Below are 26,980 nucleotides of genomic sequence, written 5' to 3'. Positions count from 1 at the left end.
AATTTGTTCTAATACCTGCAATTTTGTTCACATGAAAGCATTTGATTTTTAAAAAGAGGTGTGCCCTCAAACTCCACGCATAAACCCAAATGTCATTGGAAGATGAGCAAGTCATGCTAATTTGTATGTATGCAATCATACTTATTATCATACAAACAACTATTCACTAAATGCTGTTGTTTATCTGCAGTAATTCTCTTTTAGGTATGTTTACTATTGGAAGAATCACACAAAACAAAGTAAAATGTGTAATTTGGGAGACTAAAAGAGAGGGAGTTGCAGCTGCAGTTTTAGAGAATATAGAGTATGCAATGTGTTTGGCTTTCACTGCAGTACTGAACAGTTGTCTTATAGAGCAGTTAGTGGCCTGACAGCTGCGAGATGCCCTATGATGACCTCAGACAGTATCAACAAAAACAAAAATCTTAAGGTCTAAACCAGCAAACAGGAACATTTCATGCAATTTATGATTGTTGATATTGTTTTTATTTTCAGTGGTTGGTGGCTATTGATTTAATTAGCAGCCATGATGTTTTTACTGCAAGGAATTATTTTTGGTTCCCCATCTTTAGTTTTTTAGTACTTTCAAATGTAGCTATGATATTTTCTAATGATAAGCACGAAAACATTATTTCATTGCATATTTAGCCTTTACAAAACTCTCGCCAATAAATTATCCTTCACAAAACAAAAACATCATTAGTTGTATTAAATTATTACAGTAATGTTTTAATATATTAATGTTAATTATATTAATTATATTATGGTCATTTCCATCATTGGTTTTTAACAAAATTTACTAATATTCATAAGATTGTAGTTAGTTTTTTTATTCTTTTCCTTATTTTTTTCAAGAAAACATTTGCATTTAATGATGAACACGTCCATCCCTTTACAACCACAGAGTACCCATCTTCTGTTGGCCACTTCCAGCAAGATAACGCGCCCTGTCATAAAGCACAAATCATCTTAGACTGGTTTCTTGAACACGACAACGAGTTCATTGACCTCAAATGGCCTCCACAGTCACCAGAACTCAGTCCAATAGGCTCCCATTTTGGCTAAGCTGGTCACGTTGGTCTTATCTGGTTTTATCTACCAGCCTGACCAGCTAAGACTAGGCTGGAAATGGCTGAAACCAGCCAACCAGCCTGGGCTGGTTTGAGCTGTTTTTTTTTTCTGCAGGGTTTGAAATAAATTGGGTAAATCGTGATAGCATTTTAATTTTGGAGTGAACTAACCCTATAGAGTCAAAACTATTTCCTCATAAAGCAGAATTTCCAGCCTATTGTGTGAGAAAGTGTCTCTAAAAGCCACAAAAACACCATAAAATGATTGCCTGTATTATTGTGCAAATTAACTTAAAACTCCTAATTTATACACTAGATGGCAGCATTTAATCATCTCTGATTGTGAAAGCATTCACTCTAATAGCATATCTTTATACCACTGCTGTAAAAGAACTTCCATATACTAATCCTAAAGGCTTATTTAATAACAATTTCACCATCTGTTTCACCTGTTTGATTGTGTAAATTTACATTTTTAACAGTCCCTTTTGAACCCAAATGAAGGTCTTGTTTCTGTGTCTTTAAAAGGGATGTTGGACTATATTGGGAAGTATGCGGACATGAATGGAATGTTCTAGAGGAGTGAGAGGAACACAGCGGCTGTTATAGTCTCTACCCAGCCTCCCACAAATGTTATCATCTTAAACTTGTGTGAAAACTAATATCGCATTCTTTAGCTATTTGTCCAAGTATTAAAAGTTACATAAGTTCATGAGTTACTGTCTGAGGTTTCATTGACTCTTTTGGGTTAAAAAGGGTTTGGATCAATTCATCATTGTGTTAACTTTGCCACAAATTTTGCAACATTAAATAGATTAGTGAAGCAACAAATAGTCATGGTATATAATATATCTTTCCTGCTGTAATGTGGAGGAAGGTTATTATGAGATGCAGTGTGGTTCATCTAGGGTTGGTGGTGATTGATTTAATTGTTCATGTGTGCCTACAGGCAGTGTGTCCAACCAGGAGGTCTGACACATTTCATCAAACACTTACGTAACCCTGACCACATGGCTCGTGCTATCGGACTGAGCAATGACACGCTATGCTCTTTACAACAGCAGATTGTAAGATGACCCCAATCCTACTAGCCCCTTTCCTATTGTTTGAGAAATGCTATATAGCCTACATAATAAAAGTGAAATATTTGGAATAAGTAATATTATGAGTTATACATCATTTATTAACTAGTGTGCTAAAACGCTAATAACATTTTATGGTATAAGCTTATTGTATAGAAACTGGTCTAAAAATAGTCAATGTCTGTTTTTGAAATAGCATATATAGTACCGATATGCTAGCCGAGAAGTATGTCTGAATTCGTAGGCTGCGTCCGAAATCGCATACTTCCTTACTATATAGTACGCTAAAAACAGTATTCAAGCTGAGTGGTATGTCCAAATTCTTAGATTTCAAAAATTAGTATGCGAGAAATACCTGGATGACCTACTACTTCAGGTGAAATTCTGAAGTGTGGATCCTCTGCGTTGAGTTTCTTTGGGAGTATTTTTTCTGAACGCTAGATAAAACTCGCTCATTCAGAGGCAGGAATTAGCGGACGTGCAACAACTTTAATCATAAGGTAAACGCAAAACAAAAGTTTCCATCTGAAGCTCTTTCATGGGACTCGCCACTTGTAAACGCTCGTTTTCATCCGGCTTGCGGCTCTTAGCACAGCCCACACTCGTTAGCGCTACCAATCACAAAGTTTGCGATATGTGTCGTTGAGACGTGTAGTTACATTTTTTGAGAGGTGCACGTTGGCGATGCCCATGGCCACAGCGAGGGGTATGAATCTGCGTGAAGGCTGCGCTGGACAATATGTGTGTGCTTGACATGTACTTTAATGAAACTAACTTTTTACTTAAAAAAAAAAAAAAATCTCTTTCTTTAAACTTTTTTTCACCTAAAGTTGTATTGATGGAGGTTTTTATGCTTACTAAGTCTGCATTTATTTGATTTAATTGAGCAAAAACAAAATTGTGATGTACTGTATTATGATGCAAGTGGCGTTGCGAGGGGGTGGGGGGGTGGGGATGGGGGGGGGGGGGGGGGGGGGGCTTTGGGGGCTTAAGCCCCTGATGTGTTGTCAAAAGCCCCTGATCTTTTGCAATATGTTGCACTTAAATAAAAATATAAGTATATGTAATATATAAGTATATAATGGTGTATAACATTTAATTTGTTTTCTAAGTACTGCAAATTACCGCGTACATCACGCACATTCCACCTAACAGTGTTTGTGTCGGGTCAGCTGTTCAGCAGTACCTGTGTCTACCGGCAGGTGGGAGTGGCACTGTTGTCCTATGATGTTTAAAGAAATTCCGCCACTGCACTTCATTTATTCATTATTTTGAAGAGCTGAAGTTGATGATGTAATAATACAACTCTTTCGCGAAACTGAATAGTTATAACTACTAATAAAGCTTAACATTTGTTTTCACAGTATAAAATGTGTGTAGTTTTGGTGAAATAAAATAACTGTAATCAATAAAATGTGCATCATATCAATACATGCAAATTAGTCAGAAAAACGTAAATTGTTCTAGCTTTCTAGATATGATATAGATATCTAAGCTTATTTATCTAGATATGATATAGCCAGTCACATCTGTTTCTGTAATAGTTAAATCACAGTGAGTTCATGCATCTATAGCTACATTCTACTGTAACATGCTATGTCAGTTAGCAGGGGATTATAAATCGACTTTCTTATGAAAATACCTGAGATGGCTGCAAGAAGACATACAGTTGAAGTCTGATTAGCCCCAGTTGAATTATTAGCCCCCCTGTTTATTTTTTCCCCTAATTTCTGTTTAACAGGGAGAAGATTTGTTCAACACATTTCTAAACATAATAGTTTCAATAGCTCATCTCTAATTACTGATTTATTTTTATCTTTGCCTTAACGACAGTAAATAATATATGCCTAGACATTTTTCAAGACACTTCTATACAGCTTAAAGTGACATTTAAAGGCTTTAAAGGCAGGTTAGGGTAATTAGGCAAGTTATTGGATAACGATAGTTTTTTCTGTAGACTATCAGAAAAAAATTTAGCTTAAAGGGGCTAATAATTTTGACACTAAAAGGGTTTTTTAAAAATGTAAAACTGCTTTTATTCTAGCTGAAATAACTGAAAGAATTTCTTCAAAAGAAAAAATATTATCAGACATACAGTGGAAATTTCCTTGCTCTGTTAAACATCATTTGAGAAATATTTTAAAAAGGAAATAAAGTTCAAAGGGGAATAATAATTCTGACTTCAACTGTATAAAACATTTATTATCGCAGTCGTGTAAATGATCAGTTAAAGCCTTTTTATGTTTATTCAGATCTTATGTTCATTCAACTACAGCAATAGCTGGATGCCTTCATCCATGTTAAGGATTTCCTGGACTGTTCTACTACATTTGTGAGGCATATATGGAATTTCTGCTCAATGAATGAATGAAACAGACATTACTTGCATTTAAAGCGCTACAATGCCCATCACCTTATTTTGAGGAAAACTGAAAAAAAAAATCTCCCTAAAAGAAATTTGAAGTAAACACATTTCTAGCATATAAACATTTATTTTTATTTTTTGTACTATTTTTGATAAAATTGTTATATCAAAAATACGAGCCTATTGAATATCAATATTTTGCAAGGTATTGAATTTAGAAATTCCAGTATCTTGACAAAACTACGCCTCAGTTAATCGCTCTGTCCAACTGAACATGTTTGTAGTTTTGTATCACATTGGATAAAACCTCACACTATAAAATAAATCATACTTTCAGATTTGAAGACATGCAGAAAATTACATTTTCAAAAAACAAACAGAAACTGCAAAAGAGGAGAGGAGATAGGAGGCTCAAGAGGTATGATATGGCTCACAACAGACTAGTAAATGAGAAGTGGGATAATTTTTTTTTTTTCCTTTTTGGTGTTACAAGTCACAAAGCTTCAAAATGTGTTGTTAAAAGTCAACTCAAAAGCCCTTATTTATTATTAAACCATTTATAAATCTATTGTAAAATTAGATTACCTTATGAAAGTGGTGGTATTTTAGTGTGGTGAATTAGAAATTTTTTATGGGGGGGGTAATTGGGGGGTCTTTGGGGCTAAGCCTCTTATCCCTTTTGACCCTAGCAACGCCCCTGTTGTGATGACTCATTTTAATATATTTTATTCACAGATTACAGCAAAATCTGTAGTAGAAGGAGTTCATAGAAATTGCTAGAATGCATAGATAATTATTTTAGGTGTCTTGAAAGAATTACCCTTGACCGTTACTGCAGCCATGAGAAAAAGATTTCATTTTTGAGTTTGAACAAGCAAAGCTTTGCGTCCTTTTGATATTTATTTGATATTTATGACTTAATTCTCTTCTTTTTTCCTGTGTCTTCCATTTTGTTCTAGAAACTGACATTTACTTCATATCTGATGGATGGTGCTTGTGGGAGACTTGAACTTGCATTTTGTAACAGTCTGGCCGGGAAAATTTTCCTAAATATTATTCCGAAATTATAGTGAACATTAGTTCTGCCAAAATAAATTGCCCTGTTACCCAGATACAGAGCACATTGCCTTTTATTACATTGTAGTTTGAAATAAATAAGAAGATAAACAAAAAAAATAACTAATTGGATTTACTAAAAGTTTTTAAGGTTAGTGGTTGCATTTTATATGCACTGAATTTAAACAAATTAAATCTAGTGATGTTCAACTTAATTTGTCTGTTTAAATTGAGTTTGCTAAATGTAAAAAAAAAAAAAAAAACATTTAGCAAATCCAATGAACAATTTTTTTCCAGTGTGGGCTATTGCTTCATAACTTGTTTTATTTTTGATTGCTGTTTACTTTGGCCACTACAAGATGTACTGCTCTTATGAAACAGAAAATAGCTGTGTGTCAGTGTTCTACCATAAACAGCCGCCTGTCCTGGGACTGTACGGCTGGTTGGTCCTGGTGTACTGATGGTTCTCGCTGAGTATTGCATAATCGGTTGCAGACTGCAGCCGCAGGGATTGATCACTCAGGACACTGCCAGCTAGCTGTAATTATAACGACTGTCCTGCCAGCCAAGCTCTCTGCAAGAGACTAACCTGAAGAGAGAGAATCACATTCATCATATTCTGAAAGATTGTTCTTTTTTCTTTTTGTTTTCGAAAGAGGTTGTGTAAGATTAAGAAAGTAAGAATTGGCTGCTTTTCAATACACGAGTGTGCTTTTGAATTAACTTCACCACACCCGACAGGATGATGAATGGAAATTGAATTTGAGGGATTAAAGAGGAATTGTCCAAACAGCAATTCATAGAAATTGATTTATTTTCTTTTTGTATATAACTTTTTTGTAATTCTTATGGTAAGATTAATAATTAAACGTATTTGATATAATAATTTACTCCAATTCATATTAGGGATGCTTCAATATGGATTTTTGCACTATGGATACAGAGTTCTGATTTCTTGTCATGGTGATCGGCCGATACAGAGTACCGATTCTAATGCTTCAAGCTTAAGAATGCATAATGCACATTTTCCCTCTAAATATGATACTTAAAGAGCTCCTATTTTGCATTATAAAAAGTCATATTTTGGTTTTATAGGTCTCTAACAACAGGCTGATATGCATGCAAGGTCAAATAACACTTTCATTGTGTTATAATTTGCATTTATTTTGACCTAATTACCCCAAATATGATTCGTTCAGTGATTCATTTGTTCCCAAACCCCTCCTTAGCATGAAGCTAATCTGCGCTGATTGGATCGATGACCCAGTCTGTTGCGATTGGTCAACTGCGTTCAGCGTGACAGCATTAATCGACAAAATGGCAAAAGTTAAACTATTTTGTAAATTGACCTCCCCGCGGCAAACAGCAGAGGATCACGAGTTCAGAAATGCATTTAAATCAGTAAAGGAAGAAGCATGCTCTGCCAGAGAAAAACGCGGTAAAGCCTGGATCGGTAAAGTCTAGATCTGTCAAGTCCAGATCAGATACGCGGCTAGCCAATATATCAATATAGCAGCATTTTTTATGACACTGTATAACGATGATTAATATTTTTACAGTACTGCAATGATTGGGTTTGGGGTTAGGGTGGGGGTAGGCATTAAAAAATACAATGTATTGGGTAATTTAATAGATAACATAAATAATACTCAGTACAACTACTGTTTTTACATTACTGTGACAGTTGGGTTAAAGGTTGGAATGGGGGTAAACGTTAATAAAATACAACAAATGGGAAATTTAATGAATACTAAAAACAATTCCTGTTAACTTCCGGCCGTAACCATATCCAGTGTACAACCGAAAATCGTTTGGGCTCGAATGCGGAAGAACGTCTAGGAAAAACGCTGACGATAAACGCAAACAAAAAGCGTCCCAGTGTGTACAAGCCTTTAGGGTGTTTTTACTCAATAAGACAAGAACAAAACAAGGACAGACAGAAAACAAGGATGTAAACACTATCCCTGTTCACACAGATCCACAGAAATGACTAAAGACACTGTTAATCATCAAGGCTTTAAAGCCATGCCGAATCTGACATAAATGAAGTCAACTTTCACTATTAACCTACTGTATTGTTGTTACATACAGAAAACTTTTTACAAGTAACTTTTATTCCAAATCTTGCACTTTTTTTTCTTGCATTTTTTTTTAAAGAAAAAAAATCACCAATGAAAAGGTGTAAAGCACCAAAAGCTGCCTAATAGTTAGGCTTTTGTTGTTATCCATGAATTTTCAAATGTACTTTTGTAATGCTAGAAAAAATTGTGAAACTCTACATTATTATTATTATTATTATTATTATTATTATTATTATTATTATTATTATTATTATTATTATTATGTTTTACTTGTTTTTGTTTTGTTTTGTTTTTTTAATTCAAATTGCCTAATTCTGTAAATTTGAATGTGCTGGCTAGTCGGTTATTTGTTTAATAAATAACAATAGGCTACATTTTTTTCTATGCATATATGGTGTAATAAATTTGTATTTATTTTTTCTTTATGTTTCTTGATTATAAATCTTTAGGAAATGTTTTTGGTACCATCAAATGGTTATGATGACCAATCCAAATCTCACTAAATTAAGTATTTAAACTTCATAATTGAATAGTAAACGATGCAATTAACTGCAAAAAAATCCACTCTTTGGATAAATAAATACAAAAATAAATAATAATAATAATAATAACAATAATAATAACCACTTTTTTGACCAGGCTGACTAGGGGCCTGTAAATTCTTCAAAATATCTTATTTTGTGTTCAACAGAAAAAAAAAAACTCGAAAAAGGTTAGAACCACTTAAGTAAAATGCAAATAGATTTACATTTTTGGGTGAATTATCCCTTTAGTTTACAGCAGTTATGTTACTTTGTATGCATCTCCACCCATAATTCTTTTTCCTAAATTGGTAAAAATAAACAATGAAGATATCTGTCAACTGTGCATGTTTGTAGAATAAGCCTGTAATACACAAGCTCATGACAATACTATTTTTACACAATTAGGATTTTATTATTATAATTTATTTATTAATTTATTTTTTGTTGTTTAAACAGGAACAAAAATGGTAGCCTATGTTTTATCTGTCACTTTAAAACACGTTTCCAAAAGTTGTTTTCAGGCCTCCAAAATGCAGATGTTGTATATAGGGGAAAGTGGGACTGTTGCAACATGGGGCAGTTGCAAAACAAGACTTATTCCTCCATTCAGGAATGAACTAGAGTGATAATTAGTAGGACATTCCTTCAGTCTAAAAGCAGCCAAATGTGATCATTCCTTCAGTATAATTTTTTTTAAACAAATCCCCCAACTACACTGAACACAAAAGTTATTTCTCTTCTGTTTTCCCCTTCATGAAATGCCTTTCTTTCAGAGCAGCTCTGCTCCCACTTTTGGTCTGGTTCTATTTTTATCCTGGCACTTTGAGTTAAGTGGAACCAGTCAGTGTTTTTAAAATGGGTGGGGTCTGGAGTTGAGATCAATCTTAAGTATATCATTATGGCTATTTTTAGCCCATCCCGACGCATGTTTTCGGAAGCAGCTAACTTATCTTATAGGCGGATCCTTTGGGCTTTCACTGTTTGGAACAAGACAAATTAATGGATGTTGGTGTTATGATGACCACATCTTTCTTTTTTTCTTTCTTTCTTTCTTTCTTTCTTTCTTTCTTTCTTTCTTTCTTTCTTTCTGGCCACACACACACTCACACACACACAAAAACGAATAACGGGGATTATTTTTAAAAGATTAAATGACTGACAAAAGCTTTTTGATTCTTTACTAGTTACATTTACAAACGCCTTGGTTTTCCTAAAATGAACTTAGCTGAGACAAAATATAACATTTTATTAGCATTATTAACTTCAGAGGGATACAACAAAGTGTTATTAATCACCTTCTCATCCCCCTCTCTGATTTTAAGCCAGTCCTACTGAGACAAACGGACATTAGAGGCGGTCTCCTACACAGGACTCCCTCTCTTTGTGTTTTAGCAGCTTACTGTAACTTACCCCGTTAGCAGCCTATTTTTTTATTTTTATTTTTTACAGTTCTGGATTTAATCGTCAAAATTTTATCATCCAAGATGAGGTTCAAGCGGAACGGTTCGTACACATTAAATAGGTAAGCACTCCAAATATATATGTCCATTCATTGATTCGAAAAACAAACTTGACCGTATTAAACTTTTCTGGTGAAATGTCGGAATTCACTTTGTTTCTGAATGCGCGTTTGCGTTCAGATTCCATTGTTCCATTCCGCTTAAACCACATGTGAGTCGCTATCGTAAGGTCACGTCGGGCGGTCGGATAATCGGAGATCCTACTACACTGTTTGAAAACGATTTCAGTTCACAATATTCTAACAAACGCCAATGTTTTCTGAAGCGGCGATGTAAAAATGCACAGCAGAAGCCTGGCGCAAACGAATTGTGTATCGCTGTTTAAGTTTTACAACTTGTTCTGGGGTTTAAATGTTCTCTGTCTTTAAACGATTTATTCATTAATGGGTTTGATTTTGTAGAACAAACCAGTAAACCTGTAAATCCGCTTTTAGGAGGGTGGGTGTTTCATTTCCATTGAGTGAGCCGAAACAAACGCATAGCATCATCCATTCCCACTGCCTCCCCGCAACTGTTTTTCACTGGATTCAGTGAAACTAGCGTTTAAGCTTTGAGTGACCAGTCCATTCATAAGCAGATCATTAGAACACAAGACACATGCACTTTCTCTGTTCTTTGTTATCTGGCATGCTTTCCTTCTCCTTTTGAGGCTAAAACACACAGGCTAAGTTGTGGCTTTTCATTTATGCTTTTATGTTAGGATAAATTAGTAAATGTTCTTCTTTCCTGGAAAAGTGTACAACAAGCAGTTGTACTCTCTGCATCTTTCTCATCACAAAGGAAAGGTTCCTATCAACTCAGCTCCTTGTAATCATTCAGTGCTGCTAAGGATAACGTCATCGAGTCTGGGACATGGTCACTGTGTGTACTGCTTTGATAATGCAGAGAGAGCAAAGATTTAAGGCTTGTGTTCCTCTTGGTGCTTTTTGATTGACATATTTGGTGATGTAATCTTTTTCAGTGGTTAGTTAATTGATAACCTTTATGCATATTCACATATATACAAAAACATAACAGAGAGAGTTTGTCTGGCGTTGGCGCTGATCTACTGTAGCCCATTGTGTTCTGTGTGCATGTACACATACATTAACCGGACATTAATAATAAAATGTGTGTGTGTTTTTCACCACACAGAAGCATTTTTCCATGTTGTTTAATATTTTCTGACTATGTAGAACATGTAATGGTTGGTTTAATAAAGGGCTAAATTTAAACCATTCACTGAAGAAGAACCACTCAGAATGTTGGTTTATTATGGTAAATGGAGGAACAAGGTAATGACAGTGCTGTCATGGATGTATATTTACTGATAATGGTGATGTTGTGAGATATTCACACAGATATTTTCAGACCACTTGTTTCAAGTTTGCATGCTTGTAACACAAGATGTTTTAAAGACTATAAATATAATTTGACTTCTTGGCTTCTGCCAAACTGTTCAAGTGTTATCCTTATTTTAATTATCCTAGCTGTGTGGTTCAATTCCAGTTATATTGGGATCTCAATGTGGTTTCATGAGCAAATTGATAATGTGTACACTTATAACTGATAATGTGTCACAATAAAAATTTGGGTCACATTGATTGTATACAATAAAATTATTAGCTACACATGTAGTATATTCTTAAATGTTTGCAAAGTGAACCATGTTTAGTTTATGACCGCATCGCAATAACTGAACCCTATTGACCTTATTCTTCACGTATGAGTCAGCGCAACCATTGGAATCTTTTTGTCTTGAGACTTTTGTTCTTATTCACTTATATATATTTTTAGTCAATAAAAACAGCTTGTTCTGCTGCTTGATGTTGAGAACTGATATTTTCTTATTGCATTAGTCTACTTTTTATGTATAGTTTTGGAAACGTGTTTCTGCACATTCGCATGGCAGAATAGGTTGTTTTCAATCATGTGGTTCTTGTGATGAGCAAAATTCAGATGGAGGGCAGGAAGTAAAAAACTAAATGGGAAGCATAGAGGAAAGTCTGTATTTTTGCAATTTATAATATATCAAAGAAGAAATAAATGGAAAATACCCACATTTTTTGCATGCTTATCATGAAGAAGGCCTAGTTTTTTACTGAACTATGTCTGTCATTGAGGCGGTAGATACTATGTAAGCGATTACATTACATAAAAAAAAAACTATCGTGATTTAAAGCATACTATAGATAACTACTTAAATTAAACTGTCATAGTAAATAAATTATTGCTCTGTAATTGTAAGACACAACTGTAATAATAAACAAATTATTTAGTAGATTTCAGTTTTCTACGCTATCACATTGCATCACACTAACATTACAGTATTTATTACAGTTTATCAGTTTACTATGCTGCAGTATTCTGCAGCATTTATTGACAAAGAGTTGTACATTTATACACTTTACTATGTTTTAAAAACATTAATTCATTCATTTATTTTGTTGTCGACTTATTCCCTTTATTAATCCGGGGTCGCCACAGCGGAATGAACCGCCAACTTATCTAGCAAGTTTTTACGCAGCGGATGCCCTTCCAGCCGCAACCCATCTCTGGGAAATGGTTAAAAACATGTTTATTATAAATAACTATAGTTTTTTTTCCGATATATTCCAGACATCACAAAATAACAAATGAAAGCATACAAAAGCCTGGATTATTATTTATTTATTTTTGTAAGGGGAATAATAAGTGCTCCACAATAATAACTGTCTAGTTTTGTTGCAAGAGTTGCATTTATTTTTTATTTTGTTAATGAACTTACTATCAACAAACATTCAGCGCTGCCGCGCATCTCTATGTTCACGTTACGATTGTTTATTTTGCTGAAACACCAGGGGTCTGTTCTTCATACGTGGATTACTCAATTAGCTGGATTAGGTTATTGACGATTTTACACGATCCAGGATTGTTTCGTTCTTCAAAACTGATCCGAGAGTTGTTGTCATAGTAACAGTTCTGGTAGCTCAAACCTGCTCGGGAGCAGGTTTATTTCATATAAATAGGATTAGATCGGCTTATTTCAAGCAAAGGTAATACTGAAAGTATGTACCAAATGCTGATATTTTCTTACAGTAGTAACCTATAGATTATGTACACTTGTTAAAATAGTAAAAAAAAAAAAATTATATATACACATTTATAACTTATAAAAATGTATATTATCTAATATTAAATAATTAATATATAATTATATATATATATATATATATATCTATATACTTATGCAATTTCCACTCAAAAACGGAGTGGTTCTTCCCAAGGGGATCAAAGAGAACATTTATTAATATGGATTTTTAGACTGAAATGTGTTCTATTTTAAGGTATTGATCCAGCTTTAGTACAATTTCTGTATGATAATAGACATGCACAATATTCGACTATATTCGATCAATATTTTTTGTGTGTGTGTTTTTTTTATTTTTTTTTATAACAGAATAATAATCTATGCAGTCATGCACATGTTTTGAAAGCTAATATGCCGGTGATTTGATGCTTTGCAAAAGTTGCAGACATCTTAGATAAAGTCAAAATGCTTTTTTGATGCAAAAACAATTTAAATTCCCTACGTCGATTAAGAAATTAAAATAGGCCTAGGCTACTATAATAAAGAATATCAGATCTAAAATGTAAAGCTAAATTTATAAATACTCTTGACACATGAAAGTGTAAAACCTGCAACCCACAACAAATGTTTAAAGGTATTGCGTTTTATAATTGACAAAAAGTTTACTACGAATTTTCTATAATTTTGCTCACATGGATAATTGAATATTAATCAGATGATGTCATTACGCTGCAGCCAATAGTTGCATTGCTGATCATGATTTTAAGGATAGATAGATCAGTCCTCCACAACACATGCAGAGATCTCAGATCAGTTCATCCAGACGTTTTTATATATATGTATAGTTGAAGTCAGAATTATTAGCCCCCCTTTGAATTTTTTTTCTTTTTTTAATATTTACCAAAGGATGTTTAACAGAGCAAGGAAATATTCAGAGTATGTCTGATAATATTTTTTTCTTCTGGAGAAAGTCTTGTATGTTTGATTTCAGCTAGAATAAAAGCTGTTTTTTTAATTTTTTAAAAACTGTTTTAAGGTCAAATTTATTAGCCCCTTTAGGCTATTTTTGTTTTTCGATAGTCCACAGAACAATCCATCATTATACAATAACTTGCCTAATTACACTGACATCCCTAGTTACCCTAATCAACCTAGTTAAGTCTTTTAATGTCAGAAGAGGCTTTAAAATATATATATAGTATAATATTATTTACTGTTATCATGGCAAAGATAAAATAAATCAATTATTAGAAATGGGTTAATAAAACTATTATGTTTAGAAATGTGTTGAAAAAAAATCTTCTCTCTGTTAAACAGAAATTAAGGAAAAAATTAACAGGGGAGCTAATAATTTAGGGGGATAATAATTCTGACTTCAACTGTATATATAATATATATGCCAAGTATGTTCTTTGAGAGTGAAGAAAGCACTCATGGAAGAAGTAATTTTCCTAAAGGCCCCATTTTGAAAGGGCTGTTTGGGCCCTTAAATATTTCTGGCTCAGAATATTTCTGCAGTGGGCCGTCATCACTTTGCAGCAAGTCTATTTGCCAACCCAACACTCCCGCCTCAAAGTCAGAGCCAACAGGAGAGAGAGACAGGGAGGAAAGAGAGAGAGAGGCAAGTTGGGAGGGGGAAAACAGAGGGTATCATTAGAGGGAAGCACACAAGTGCAGAGTGACTGAGCGCACTGTGCTTGCCTGCTGCAGACGCTTGTGTTTGTTTGCTGACTGAAGTGTTGTTCTGTCTGCGCCGCGCCAAGGGATATCACCACCTAACAAAGCGCCGACTGTGCTGTCCAGCAGCTGAAAACAGAGCGGGAAACCAGAGGAGGCACAGAAGTGTTAGGAGAAACAATTCGCTGCAGATCTATGAAGATGCAATGCCAAGAGTTCACGCTCTAACGGATGCCAGTCAGCTGTAGTTCATCTTAAAGCCAGTGCAACAGAGGACGGGACAATCTGATTGCCAGCTTCGCAAGCTGCATGGGGGTTCTAGTGTGTTGTGACTGCTTCTTTTACAGGTACTCGTTTTGGGATTTTTTATATCCTCCTCTGCTGCATTACATGTAAAGAGAAAGCTTCTGCTGTGCCAGGTTATGCAGAAAGGAAGCATTAGGTTATATGACAAGTTAAAGGGACGGTAAGAAAGTTCAAAATCAGTGCTGCTCATGATATTTTGTGGTGAGTGTGGATGTGGGGAGGCTGCAGACCAATGTTGGTTGGGACACTGTGTTCCCAGTTTTGCTTTTTCCCCTACTGCTTAGGACAGACTTTGCCCTCTTCAATGTTAGTTTCGACCTCTACTTCGATTTGGAAAGTTAAGCAAGGGGGGCTGTTTGAAAGCTAGCGAATATCAACAGAGCAGTGTATGATTTTCACATGGAAGGCTTGAATCATGACGTTTCATTTTTTTATTATTATTTTTTATTTTTTACTGTGATTAGAACTATACACTGTAAAAATGCTGGGTTCCGCACAATTCCTTCATGTTGTCCCAACTCAAATTAAGTTAATTTAATTGATTTTGCAAATTTAAGTAGGCTGAACATAAACCAACTAAGGTGTCCAGAAAACCTCCAGAATTGTGTTGTTTCAACTCATTTTAAATGAGTTTAAACAGGCAGCAAAAGTCATTTTGGTGCAGGATTTTCAAGGATTTTGGCCAATGTGATAAAAGCCCTAGTATTTGATAGTTATTGTTTTTTTTTTAAAGCTTTCTGATCTATCAGTCCTTTGTTTTATTCTCTTGTTGTTTTCGTCTACTTTTAGACATTTGCGTTGGTTCACAGTCAATGTTTACGTTTGGCAGACTGGAAAACAATCAAGCTCTGCCTAATCTGCCAGCGTGTTTTGTCCTCTGTTGCTGAAATGTTATTGGCTCTTCGGTGTGGAAGAAGTTTGCAGTGTGGTATCCAAACTCGGCTGTTTTGATTTATAACATTACCATCAGGTGGTGTTGTTTAGTCTTTTGCTTTGTTTCCAGTCACAACTGTCCTTGGGGATGTTGGTTTTTTAAGACAGACCTGCTTTCTGTAGCGTCTTATGTTTAGATAACTTATAATGTACAAGTTGTTATACTCGAGTAACAGTTACTATGCTGCTAAATTGAATGCGGGTGGATGGAAATTGCTCCAAGAAATGTGACCAAGCCAAGACTTGGATGAATGGAAAATATGTCCTTGCAAAGTTCATGCTCCGTCAAATACATTGTTGCTAATAGGGATGAACAATAAGACAACATCATAGGAACAAAATAAAAAGTATATTATGCTCAAAGAACTTGCTCAAACTACCTAATTAAAATGAGCTGAAACACAATTTTTGAGATTTTCTTGGGGACAACTTATTGTTCAATCCACTTCATTTTGTTAAGTTAACTTAATTGATTTGTGTTGAGACAACATGAGTAAACTGTGTGGAACCCTGCATTTTTTAGTGTACACTGAAAAAAAAAAGATGTCTGCAAAATTGTTACAAACTATTTAAATGTGTTGCATTTAAACAAACAAATAAGTTTGGTAATGTTCAACTTAATTTGTTTGTTTAAATTCAGCCCCTTATAAATTGTTTACTATCTGTTAACTTAACAAAATGAGTAAATCCAAGGAGTCATCTTTGAATAATTTTTGTCAGTGTATACTATTAGTCTGTTATGCTAAATCATTTATTTCATGGTGTCACAAATTACATCGTTTACGGTAATACGTCTTCATAATTTACATGGGCGCAGTGTTACATGCCATTATGGGGATGCAGACATAAACATGAATAATAGCATCATGAGAAAGTTGCAGTCTTGAATGTAGAATGGTTACATTTAGCATATTATTTAGCAATGCTTATTTTTATGTTAGACCAGTAGTCATCAATCATTTTTCTGTCATCAATCATTTTTTGTTTAAACTACGTGTTTAAAATGAGTTGAAACAACACAATTCTTAAGGTTTTTGGAGGGATAACTTAATTGTTTTATGTTCGATCCACTTAAATTTGTAAAAACTATTAAGGTAACCTAATCAATTTGTGTTGGGACAACATAAAGGAATTGTGGAACCCAGGATTTTTTACAGTGTTTTAAATAAAATGATAAATATCAAATATAGTCACAAATGAAAGTAAATCTGAGTATATACTTTAAAATGAAAAAACATTTCTTTACATATGATCAATATATACAGTTAAGTCCATAAATATTTGGACATCAACACAGTTCTATTATTTTTGGCTCTATACACCTACACAATAACACAGTAACAGATTCCAAATGCAAATAGCACACTTTAAATGAGGGAACAAAACACACCTGGCCATGGAGCAGCTTAGAAGCCTATTGTCCAATTACTTTTGGACTCTTAACTAGTGGGAGGCACATTTGCAAACTGTTGTAATTGCTACACTGTTTACCTGATTTGTATATAATTACCCTCAAAATAAAGCTGATTGTCTGCATTTAAAGCACATCTTGTTCATTTCAATTCAAATCAAGTGTGTTTCTGTATAGAGCCAAAAATGATGGAATTGGGTCGATTTCTAGTATATCTGTACTATATACTGGACTATACTGTACTATATTGTGATTTGTCATATATATGTCAGTATATGAGATGACTTATGAGATTGTGATGCATGAGATTTTTGTTATATTGCCTAGCCCTAGTTTCTAAACCTATTTAGGTGATGTCCAGATCTCAAAATCTGTAATCACAGCCTGTTTGGGATTGTGTAAACATATTTGAATTGGCGCAGATTTCCGTTCTAGGCTGCCTAAAATGTGGCATAATATATTTTTTTTTCATTGAAGTGATTTGTTAAAGGAGTGCAAGTAGTTTAAAAATATTTCCACACTGTTTTTAGAGTGTACAGTGTTATCTGCTAAGCCATCTGACTGGGGCGTCTATTTAATCTGATGTGCTTTAATTGGCCTGTGTCAGCCAACGGTTCCTTACTGTCTGCATTCTTCTCTAGCTTTGGGCCAATCTCCTGTGACAATCAAGTCCTGGGGTAGAAAAAGCCAAGGCTTTTAAAAGCTGAGGTCCAAGTTCATGATCTTTTGAAGTGTCATTTGAATACAAGTACAATTTTAAGGAACAAATTGCATTTTTCATGTGCTATAGACCATTTCATGTCATTGGCCCATGATCATTTCGTGCTTGTTATCAAACTATTTCATAGATGTAACTAGAGCCAATTCAATCATAATGCTTTGGGACCAACCTTTGTTTTTGTTTACATCCCTCAAAATGGTCTATATTATAAAGAAGCTTAAAGGAATACTTCTTTCAAAAATGAAAAATGCTCACAATTCTTGAACCCTGGAGTGCTTCCAGACCTTTATGGATTTCTTTATTCTTTTGAACACTAAATAATACAGTTTAAAGAAAGCTAAAAACCTGTATCAGTGACTATGTTTACATGGACATCTGTAATAAATTATTTGCCTTAATCTGAATGAGACAATAATATGATAAAGGTGTTTACATGAGTTGAATGTTCCTTTCGTGATCCCATTTTACATGTTATAGCACATAATTCTATTAATGTTGTTGCGTTACCACGCTATCCACATTTCCTAAAGGTGTTTTATTTTTAATTTGTCGATTTTAACCGCATTTCGCCACTTTCCCTTTCATTCAGAAACATTTCATGCATGACCCCATGACAAACGAGACTTTGGATATGAGTATGAATGCTGGAAGAGTTTTGTTTTAATGGAATTTGATACTACATGCCGTATGGAAAAAAAAAACTGCATTTCGCGATGCAGATGTCTGGAGAATGCGGTAATACCGCAATAATAGTTTGATTAGGGTCTTTACATATCTGTGCTTTAATAATGTGATTAGATTTTTTATTTGATTTCTGTTTTGTTTGATTATGACCTTAATCAGATTGAATTAAATCAAAATTGCTGTTTACATGGTAGACTCTTAATCAGAGTATTATCTTTGTCATAATAAAATCGGATTATTGGTGTCCATGTAAATGTACTCATTGACTACCATGGTAAGAAAAACAAATACTGGGATTCAATGATCAAGGGTTTCCAGCTTTCTTCAAAATATCTTTTTAATTTGTTTAACTGAAGAAACAGAGTCAAACTGGTTTGGAACAAGTAAAGGATAATAGAATTTTCAGGTTTGAGCAAACCATGCCTTTAATAAAGAAGGTTTACACTTTACATTTCAATTGTATTCCATATAATAAAGTAAACATTTATTTTTTTCAGTCATTCTCATCTTATTTGTTAAGCCAGGTTTCAGTTTATTGTCTTACAACTGAACTAGACCAAACGATTGTATATATTACATTTTAAAGTTGATATGTTTCGTCTAAATCTTATTTAAATTTGAATAAAGTTGAACAATTATTATATATTCATCATATCAGCCACACTCACAACAAACATTCTAGATTGCTCTTGAACACAACTGTACATCTTGTTTACAATTTAATCCACCTTAGCATGTTCTGAAAGAGATTTACCCTAATTAGATACTACCCTAATTCGTAGTTTGTTGTCATCAATGGAATAATGTTGTTGTATTTTCTGTAGCCCCTTTAGATCTCACAATTCCCCACTGTCTCTCCACCCCCCATCCGTCTCTTGTGTGAGAATTACGTAAGTGCCTCCTCCTCCTGTGATAGATCGGGTTGCAGTGATGCTTCTGTCGCTCTGCCTCAGCATCCCGAGCTGCAGCGCGAGCACCTGATAATGCCAGCTCAGCATCAGCACCCAAGGTCACTCCATTCATTCCCACCTCCGGTCCAGACTCAGCAAACATCAAAGCTGTTTGACACTTAATTACATCAGCAAAGGATAAATGAATGCTTAAGAGGTGTTCACCCCTCCCAATACACATTTAATTACCTGAGATGGGTTGTTCGTTCTTGACAGACGTGCCCTCTTTCATTTTTTTTTATTTCTCTGTGATTCATTTTGTTCAAATTGAGGGAGATTACCTCAAGACCATCACCACTGAAGTCCTCACCGCTTCTGTAGCTTGATAATGGTCTTATAACTGGAGTGATGGCTTTTTTTGCAGTGCTAAGCCTTTTTATATTTAGTAGACAAGAGCTTCTTCTTGTTGGAGGACAATTACAATGAGGAACGCAGTATTGCTCATCGCAGCAGGTTCTTGTTACGCAACATCTAGAGGTCATGGCTGTGATGTCATTCGTTTAGAAATGCTCTACTGTGCATTCACATTGAAGGTGGCGAGAGGGTCAACTCTATTGAATGGGAGCCAATGGCGATAAGTGACACGTCTTCACCTGTGTGGACATCGAGTACAGTTTAAATAAAGTCAACTGTTTGGTAATGAGCTGAGACAAGGTTCTGAGGCAACCAATCAGAATGTAGAAATCCACCGCTTAAGAGGACTACAAAGAACACAGTCCAAGGGTTTTATTTATTGCGGTCGCCGGATTTCCAGTTATTTACAGTGTTTTCTAAAGCTGCGGTCACACTAGAGTTTGAGCATGCAAAATTCTGTTGTACAAAACTGTGAAAAGGGGCGGGATTAAACAAGATGATTAGACACTTTAAAAAGTTGTCCATATTTAAAATTTCTGTACATGGAGGTCATATTTTGATCTTCGATTAGTCTAACGCAATCATGTGATGCGATTTCGCAGGTCAGAGTTCCCCAAAATTGTCGCACAAGTTTGGGTCTCCAGTCTGTCGCATTCCCGTGCATATGATTGGAAGTCTATGGGGTGAAAAGACCAGTCTGAACACAGCTTTACAGGGACATAAATAAAAACAAGTTACTGGCGAGTTACTGATGTGCATTAATGTTATATATAACACATAATATAACATAATATAACATGTATATATAAAACATATACTTTTGTTTGAATGTGAATCTCATGCTTACTATGACGATAGTTCAAAACAGTATTGCTGCTTCAGAACATTTCAGACATATTGGATAAGTGGAGCAAAGCCACACCATACATAACGACTTGATCTTCCATCGTTAAATTAATTTGATAAAAGATGTGCAACGTTTTTTTTGTTAGAAAGCACGCTTTTATTGGGGTATGTAAGTGATTTGTTGATATGCTGCAACGGCCCTTTTAAATATGAGATTAAGGTAGTGAATTTTGACGCTTGCCGTCAAGTGTATCTGTCTGCGAACTGCAAGACAGGGGCGTAACATGAAGGAACATAACTTGCAGTTATCAAGATCCCATTGAACTATGTGAGATGTCACAATGAGATGCTATTGGCAAGATGACAGAAATACTTACCACAGAACATTTTCACTAAATGTTTTAATGACTTTTCTCCAAATTTATCCACAACCTATTTATTTGATATATCATTATATTTATTTATTTAGCAACTCCACCATGCAACTCCACTTGCTGACTTCATCCATTTTGTCATGACAGCCTATTTGGTGTCACCCCCTGTGGTTGCAAATAACAGAACAATGGCGAGCACGTCAAGTTTGAAAGCCGCCGCAACTCGCGGCTGTACGTTAATAACGGTGATGGTAGGGTTTTGGGATGGGTAAGGTGTAGACGTTATTAATAACTGAGAGTGTTGGGTTAAGGGTTGGGGTAGACGTGGACCTTAATAAATATAGTTGGTTTTAGGTTAGTGGAAGGTATAGACAGTGACACAAATATCGATGATGCTTGGGTTTAAGGTTGTGGTAGGTATAGGCCAGGGGTGTCCAAACTTGATCCTGGAGGGCCAGTGTCCTGCAAGTTTTAGCTCCAACTTGCATCAACACACCTGCACGACTGTTTTTAGAAAACCTAATAACATCTTGATTAGCTAGCCCAGGTGTGTCTGATTGGGGTTGGAACACCGGCCCTCCGGGACTGAGTTTGGACCCTGGTATAGACCCTGGTTTGGAGTAGGTGTACATGTTAATAACTGATGGGTACAGCGCCATCTTGCTGACATCATAGTTTTGACATGTGTCTCTATAACTTTAAGTTACGCCTTTACTACAAGTTACACCCCTTCAGGTTATGCCCCTGTCTTGCAGTCGGCAGACAGACAATATTACTCGCTGGGGGAGCTATAAAGGCAGACAGCGTTGTTCCCAGGGTGGCCAGAGGGAACTTTGACGCTCTTGCTGTCTTCGGTGTGAACGCACAGTTAGAAACCTTGAGCTGCTCATGCAAATCCAAATTACGTCAATCATGTTGCAAAGGGTAGCTCTCAACTTTTAATCCTGTTTGCACATCTTGACATTAAAGGGTTTGTTCATCATGGGAGTAACAGTTAAAGGTGTGAAGTGGAGCAAAACTTTGATTCCATCCAAAGATGCGAATTAGATATTTGCGTGAAACTGAAATATTGTGTCACTTTCTGATAAACTGGCAGCAAATATCAAAAATTGTAAAATAAACGATTTGCTCCTCAGAAGTCGAAGATAAAATGCAGTGGACGTGTGGTGGTTTTTAGAGGTGAGAGACTACTCTTTTGGGTTATAATACTGAGCAACTTTGATGACAGACTTTGGCTAATCGTGTGTTATCTTAACTTCGCTTCCAGCGAGAGCATCAATGTAGCTGGCAGCGATAAGGAGAGTTGAAATTAGGTCTACTTTATGGTAATGAGCTATGATGCAATTCGGCGGCAGCCTATCAAAATGTACAAGTCCACCACTTGGCAGACTTCCAGAGAATACAGTCCAATAAAGTTTGGTTCTGACCACATTAGTTCCAAAGCAAAATGTGGGAAATGTTGAAATGTGATGTTCTACCATGTGGTCTGTCTGCTGATCTGTCCATTAATGCCATCTAATTGCTCCCATTTTTGTGATCACATGATCTGCTGAGACAAAATCACATGACTTTTTAGATGCTCAATTTATTGAGTAAGCATGTTTCCATTGTAGTTTATGTGCAATTTTTCTTTTCGGATAACTTGATAACTGAAATATCGCATAAACATTTGCTAATAAAACACAGTTTTAAACTAGTGTATCAACGAAACAAAATCATCACTTCCTAATAAACTGGCTGCAAATATCAAAAATCGTGTAATAATTTATTTGCATCCCAGAAGACGAACAGGAATAGCAAATATATGTGTGGTGGTTTTTTAGGGCGTGAGACCATTCCTTGGGGGTAATAATACTGAACCACTTTAGTGACAGACTTTGGCTAGCCATGTGTTCAGGTCATCGCCACCAGTGAGAGCGTCAAAGTAGCTGGAAAGACATTCATTTTTAATGGAAGTCGGCAGAGAGAGTTGAAATCAGGTCAACTTTATGATAATGAGCTATGATGCTGTTCGGTGGCAACCTATTGAAATGTACAAGCCCACTGCTTGAGAGAATTCCAGACAGTACAGTCTAATAAACTTTGTTTACAAGCAAAATGTGGAAAATGTTGGAAAGTGATGTTTTAGAATGTGGATCTGCTGATTTGTTCATTAATGCCATCCCATCACACCCATTTTTTTGATCAAATGGTCTGTTTAAAACAAAATCACATGACTTTTTGAAGCAAATGCTGGAATTTATTCAGTAAATGTGCTTCCATTGTAGTTTATGAGCATTTATTCTTATTGTGTCTTACTCGTTCCTTACTCAATACTCTTACTCGTTACTCTTACTCGTGCGTATATGTTTGTTTATGCATATCTATTATGCATTTTTTATGCGGTACTCTAAAATGTGGAAAAAATTGGGTGATGATAACATAGCCTATGATGTTGTAAGTGGAGGATTGGGATCTCTTCATTCAAGGTTGATTGGTTTAGTTATTTAAAATGCCCCTTTTAAATCATCAAATGGCATGATCTTTGCTAAATGTAGCAGTTTTGTCTTCAGCACTTCAATAGTCCTGTATTGGCCCATGTGCTTAATGGTTTTGGACTATCCTACCTCTTGACTGAAACCACAGTTCCAGTTTGGCACAGTTTCCACAGTCAGGGTATGCAGGTTTCTATAAAGTCTGTCAGGAGTTTTCATATGTAAATAGATGCTGTTTATTTAGGCTTATGTCTTCAAATGAAATCAGGTCTCTTTGCGTTGTGTTTTTTTTTTTAAGAATCCTAGTGGTAAAAAGCAAGATATTTGCTTTGCACAACTTCCTTTTTGGTCCAAATGTTATGGAGGTAACCACTTTTTGCAGAGATTAGTCAGATTGCTCTGTTAGAAGTGTTGGGCTATTCAGGCTTTGTGCAACACATTAATCAAACATGTGTATCTTTAATTAATTTTCATTCTTGAAGCTTGTAGTCATCCCCCCCCTACACTTGTGTTCTTCATTATTGACATCTGTTGGAAAGCATGTCAGATATGAGTCTCAAAAATGGGAACTGCTGAAAATAATTCACTGGACCAGCACTAGGTATTTCAGACTCAGGAAGCTATATTAATATATACACTGCTGGTTATTGGCTACAAATAGGCAAAGCTCTGAACCACAACATTTTGTTGTTGTGGATTCAGCATCCTCTGGGATGATACCAGTAGGCTTTGAAGTCTGGCTGGGTGAGTTTCTCTGAAACCGCCTCCGTCCCAAAGGCATCTAAGCTGCTTACAGGATAACAATTTCCATGAGCCTCACACCTGAGTAAGGCTGCTGTTTACATTTTCAGCAGCCAATAAAAACACAAGGCTGAGCTCTGTACATGACACTATACATAGGTGCATGTGTATTTTCTAGTAGACTCAAACCCTCAGTTGCTGTGAGGTCGTTTTGCTTGAGTCTGTTTATTGATTTATAAAAGGTAAAAAAAAAATCTTTGAATGAATCTTTGGTTTGCAGTAAGGTTGGGCGGAGATGTTTGTGTAAGCACTGGAAAAATGTATGTGATTAACGAAAGACCTACTAGAGCAGAATCAGGCTAGTATTCAGGAAATGAGCATCTGAGGATACTGAAGGGCCAAATTATGCTTCCTGCGTGGTTATAGAAATCTACTTGCCAAAAAAGGAATTGGTACAGGAAAGAAACTAACTACATAATGATTTGTGACAGCCTTAAAGGAACACTTCACTTAAAAAAAGGCTCAATTTACAATTCCCCTAGAGTTAAACAGTTAAGTTTTACCAACTCTTTTAATCCAATCAACCGATCTCCGGATCTGGCTGTAGCACGTTTAGCTTAGCATAGTTCATTGAATCAGATTAGACCATTAGCATCTCGCTCAAAACTTTGATTGTTCTCCTATTTAAAGCTTGACTCTAGATAAATGATGTGCCAATGCTGATGGAAACTAAAAAGTTACTATTTTCTAGATCAATATGGCTATTATTTATACTATCATTAGTGTAATAATTAAGCAACTTGGCTGCCATACCATGGCTGCAGCAGGCTTAATGAAATACCAAAGTTAATTGATTAATACGCCGGAATGGGAGCTTAGCTATATTGCCCCAGAACATAGCAACTTTTAATTTTAATATAACTTAGAACAGTCCAGTTTTAAATGCAGAAATTATCAAAACAATTTAATAATTTTTAGTCTAATGCTAATGGTCTAATCAAATTCAATGATCTATGCTCAGCTAAGCTAAGCTAGGCTAAAAGTGCTCCTGCCAGACCTGAAGATAATCTAAATGGGTTAAAAAATGATAAAACTCAGTTTACCTAGAATTAGTAATGCAGATCCTTTAATTTTTGCCTCAGAAAAATGAATGAAGGTTTAATATGTTTGGAACAACATGCGGGTGAGTAATTATTTACATCATTTAAATTTTGGGGTGAGCTGTCTCTTTAAGCGTGCTTGCTTCATACACAATAACCAATGAGGTTCAGTCCACATTCAAACAGCAATGATCATGTTTTTCCTTTCCTTTCCTTTCCTTTCCTTTCTTTTCTTTTCTTTTTTTCTTTTCTTTTCTTTTTTGTCCATACACATATCAAGATACAAGTTTCAAGAAATGTCTGCAACAAAACAGTGTGTGATACCTATGCCACGTGTCATACTATAAAGTGGAGAAACACAGAGTCACAAGACACACTAAAAATCCCAGAAGCATGCAGTGAGCATGTGCATGAAGTCCTTCTTGTTGCAAAACTGCTAATACATTAAAATAAAAACATAAGAGCTGGAGCAAATGTCCTGATGCTATTGCAGAATTGTACTTGAGCACTGCTGTTATCAGGAAATCCTTACTGCCATTTGACCCCATTAAAGTCAATGACCGAGAGAGTGTTTCCTTTTCTTGCTCCCTTCAACAAGCTGTTTTACAAAGGTTTTGTGTCAGTTCACTGTACAAAGTGGTAGATTATTCTGCTTTCCTGCACAATGATCTTTTTCTTTTGTATTGGACCCATGTTTGCAACTCACATGACAACCTTCAATCTTTCCCCTTCTGTTTTCTGCTATTACAAATCTTTTGTCTCTTTCCCAAAATAATTGAAAATGTGCCTATGCTTTTTGTTGTCCTTTTAGTTGCACATGTGGGGGATTTGCCATGCAGAGTTAGTTCACTAAAAGGTTAAATATTTCAATAATTACTCACCCTCATATTGTTTCAAATCCACCTTCACTTATATTCAGAACTCAAATTAAGATGTTTTAGATGAAATCTGAGAGCTCCCTCATCCTCCATATACAACAATGGTCCTGAGATAGCCAGAAAATGAGCCCAAAACATTGACAAAACAATCTGTGTCACTTCAGTGGTTTGACTGTAACCATATTAAGCACTAAAAACACTTTTGTGAGGTACAAAGGTAGAAACAACTTGGTTCACCAATGTCTTATGTATCAGATCAGGGTGCACATTTACTTGTAAAAATTAGATATTGCCAAACAGATTCGTATTTAAAGTTTTTGTGGTGCACAAAAGTGATTTTGGAGCTTCATATGACTACAGTTGATGTGATGGAATATATTTGACAATGTTTTCGGTTCCTTTTCTGCACTATTAACGTCTCTAGACTGTTGTCATCTATGGAGGGTGAGAGATCTCTCAGATATAATCCAAAACATCTTCATTTGTTTTATGAAGATATCAGGGAACTGAAATGATATGGTGGTGAGCAGAGTTACTGTATTCTAATTGCATTTTAGGGAGAAAAGTAAAGTAACGGATTACATTTGAAATTTGTGTAATTTGATTACAGTTACTATTGTCAGTGTAATTGCGTTAATTATGTTACAAAATAGTTTTTAAAATACATTTTCCACTACAACGTCAGTTAATGAGCATTCACTTTTAAATTACTGAAGAACACGAGCTGAAATAGGTGCTGATGAGAGTGGCTGCTTCTTCAAGTGGAAATACAGGCATGACTTCG

General features: G+C 35.3%; 1 protein-coding gene across 27 annotated transcripts in view; it reads left to right on the top strand.

Moving 5' to 3' along the window:
- The window catches only part of mob2a (MOB kinase activator 2a), an 88,267-nt gene that overhangs the window by 20,626 nt on the left and 40,661 nt on the right, over positions 1–26,980 (top strand). For 10 of the 27 annotated variants that reach the window (XR_015525666.1, XR_015525665.1, XR_015525654.1 and 7 more), the window contains exon 1: positions 14,413–14,771. Coding sequence is in view for 2 of the 20 variants with exons in the window: in NM_001430951.2 (NP_001417880.1) it covers positions 9,663–9,700 (38 nt within the window). In the remaining 18 variants the exon portion in view is untranslated. 27 annotated transcript variants of the gene reach the window in all.

The sequence above is a fragment of the Danio rerio genome, chromosome 25 (genome assembly GCF_052040795.2).
Source record: "Danio rerio strain M-AB ecotype USA chromosome 25, GRCz13ab, whole genome shotgun sequence".
Lineage (NCBI taxonomy): Eukaryota > Metazoa > Chordata > Actinopteri > Cypriniformes > Danionidae > Danio > Danio rerio.
The sequence above is the reverse complement of the archived record's forward strand: the minus strand, read 5'-3'. Positions and strand labels throughout refer to the sequence as shown.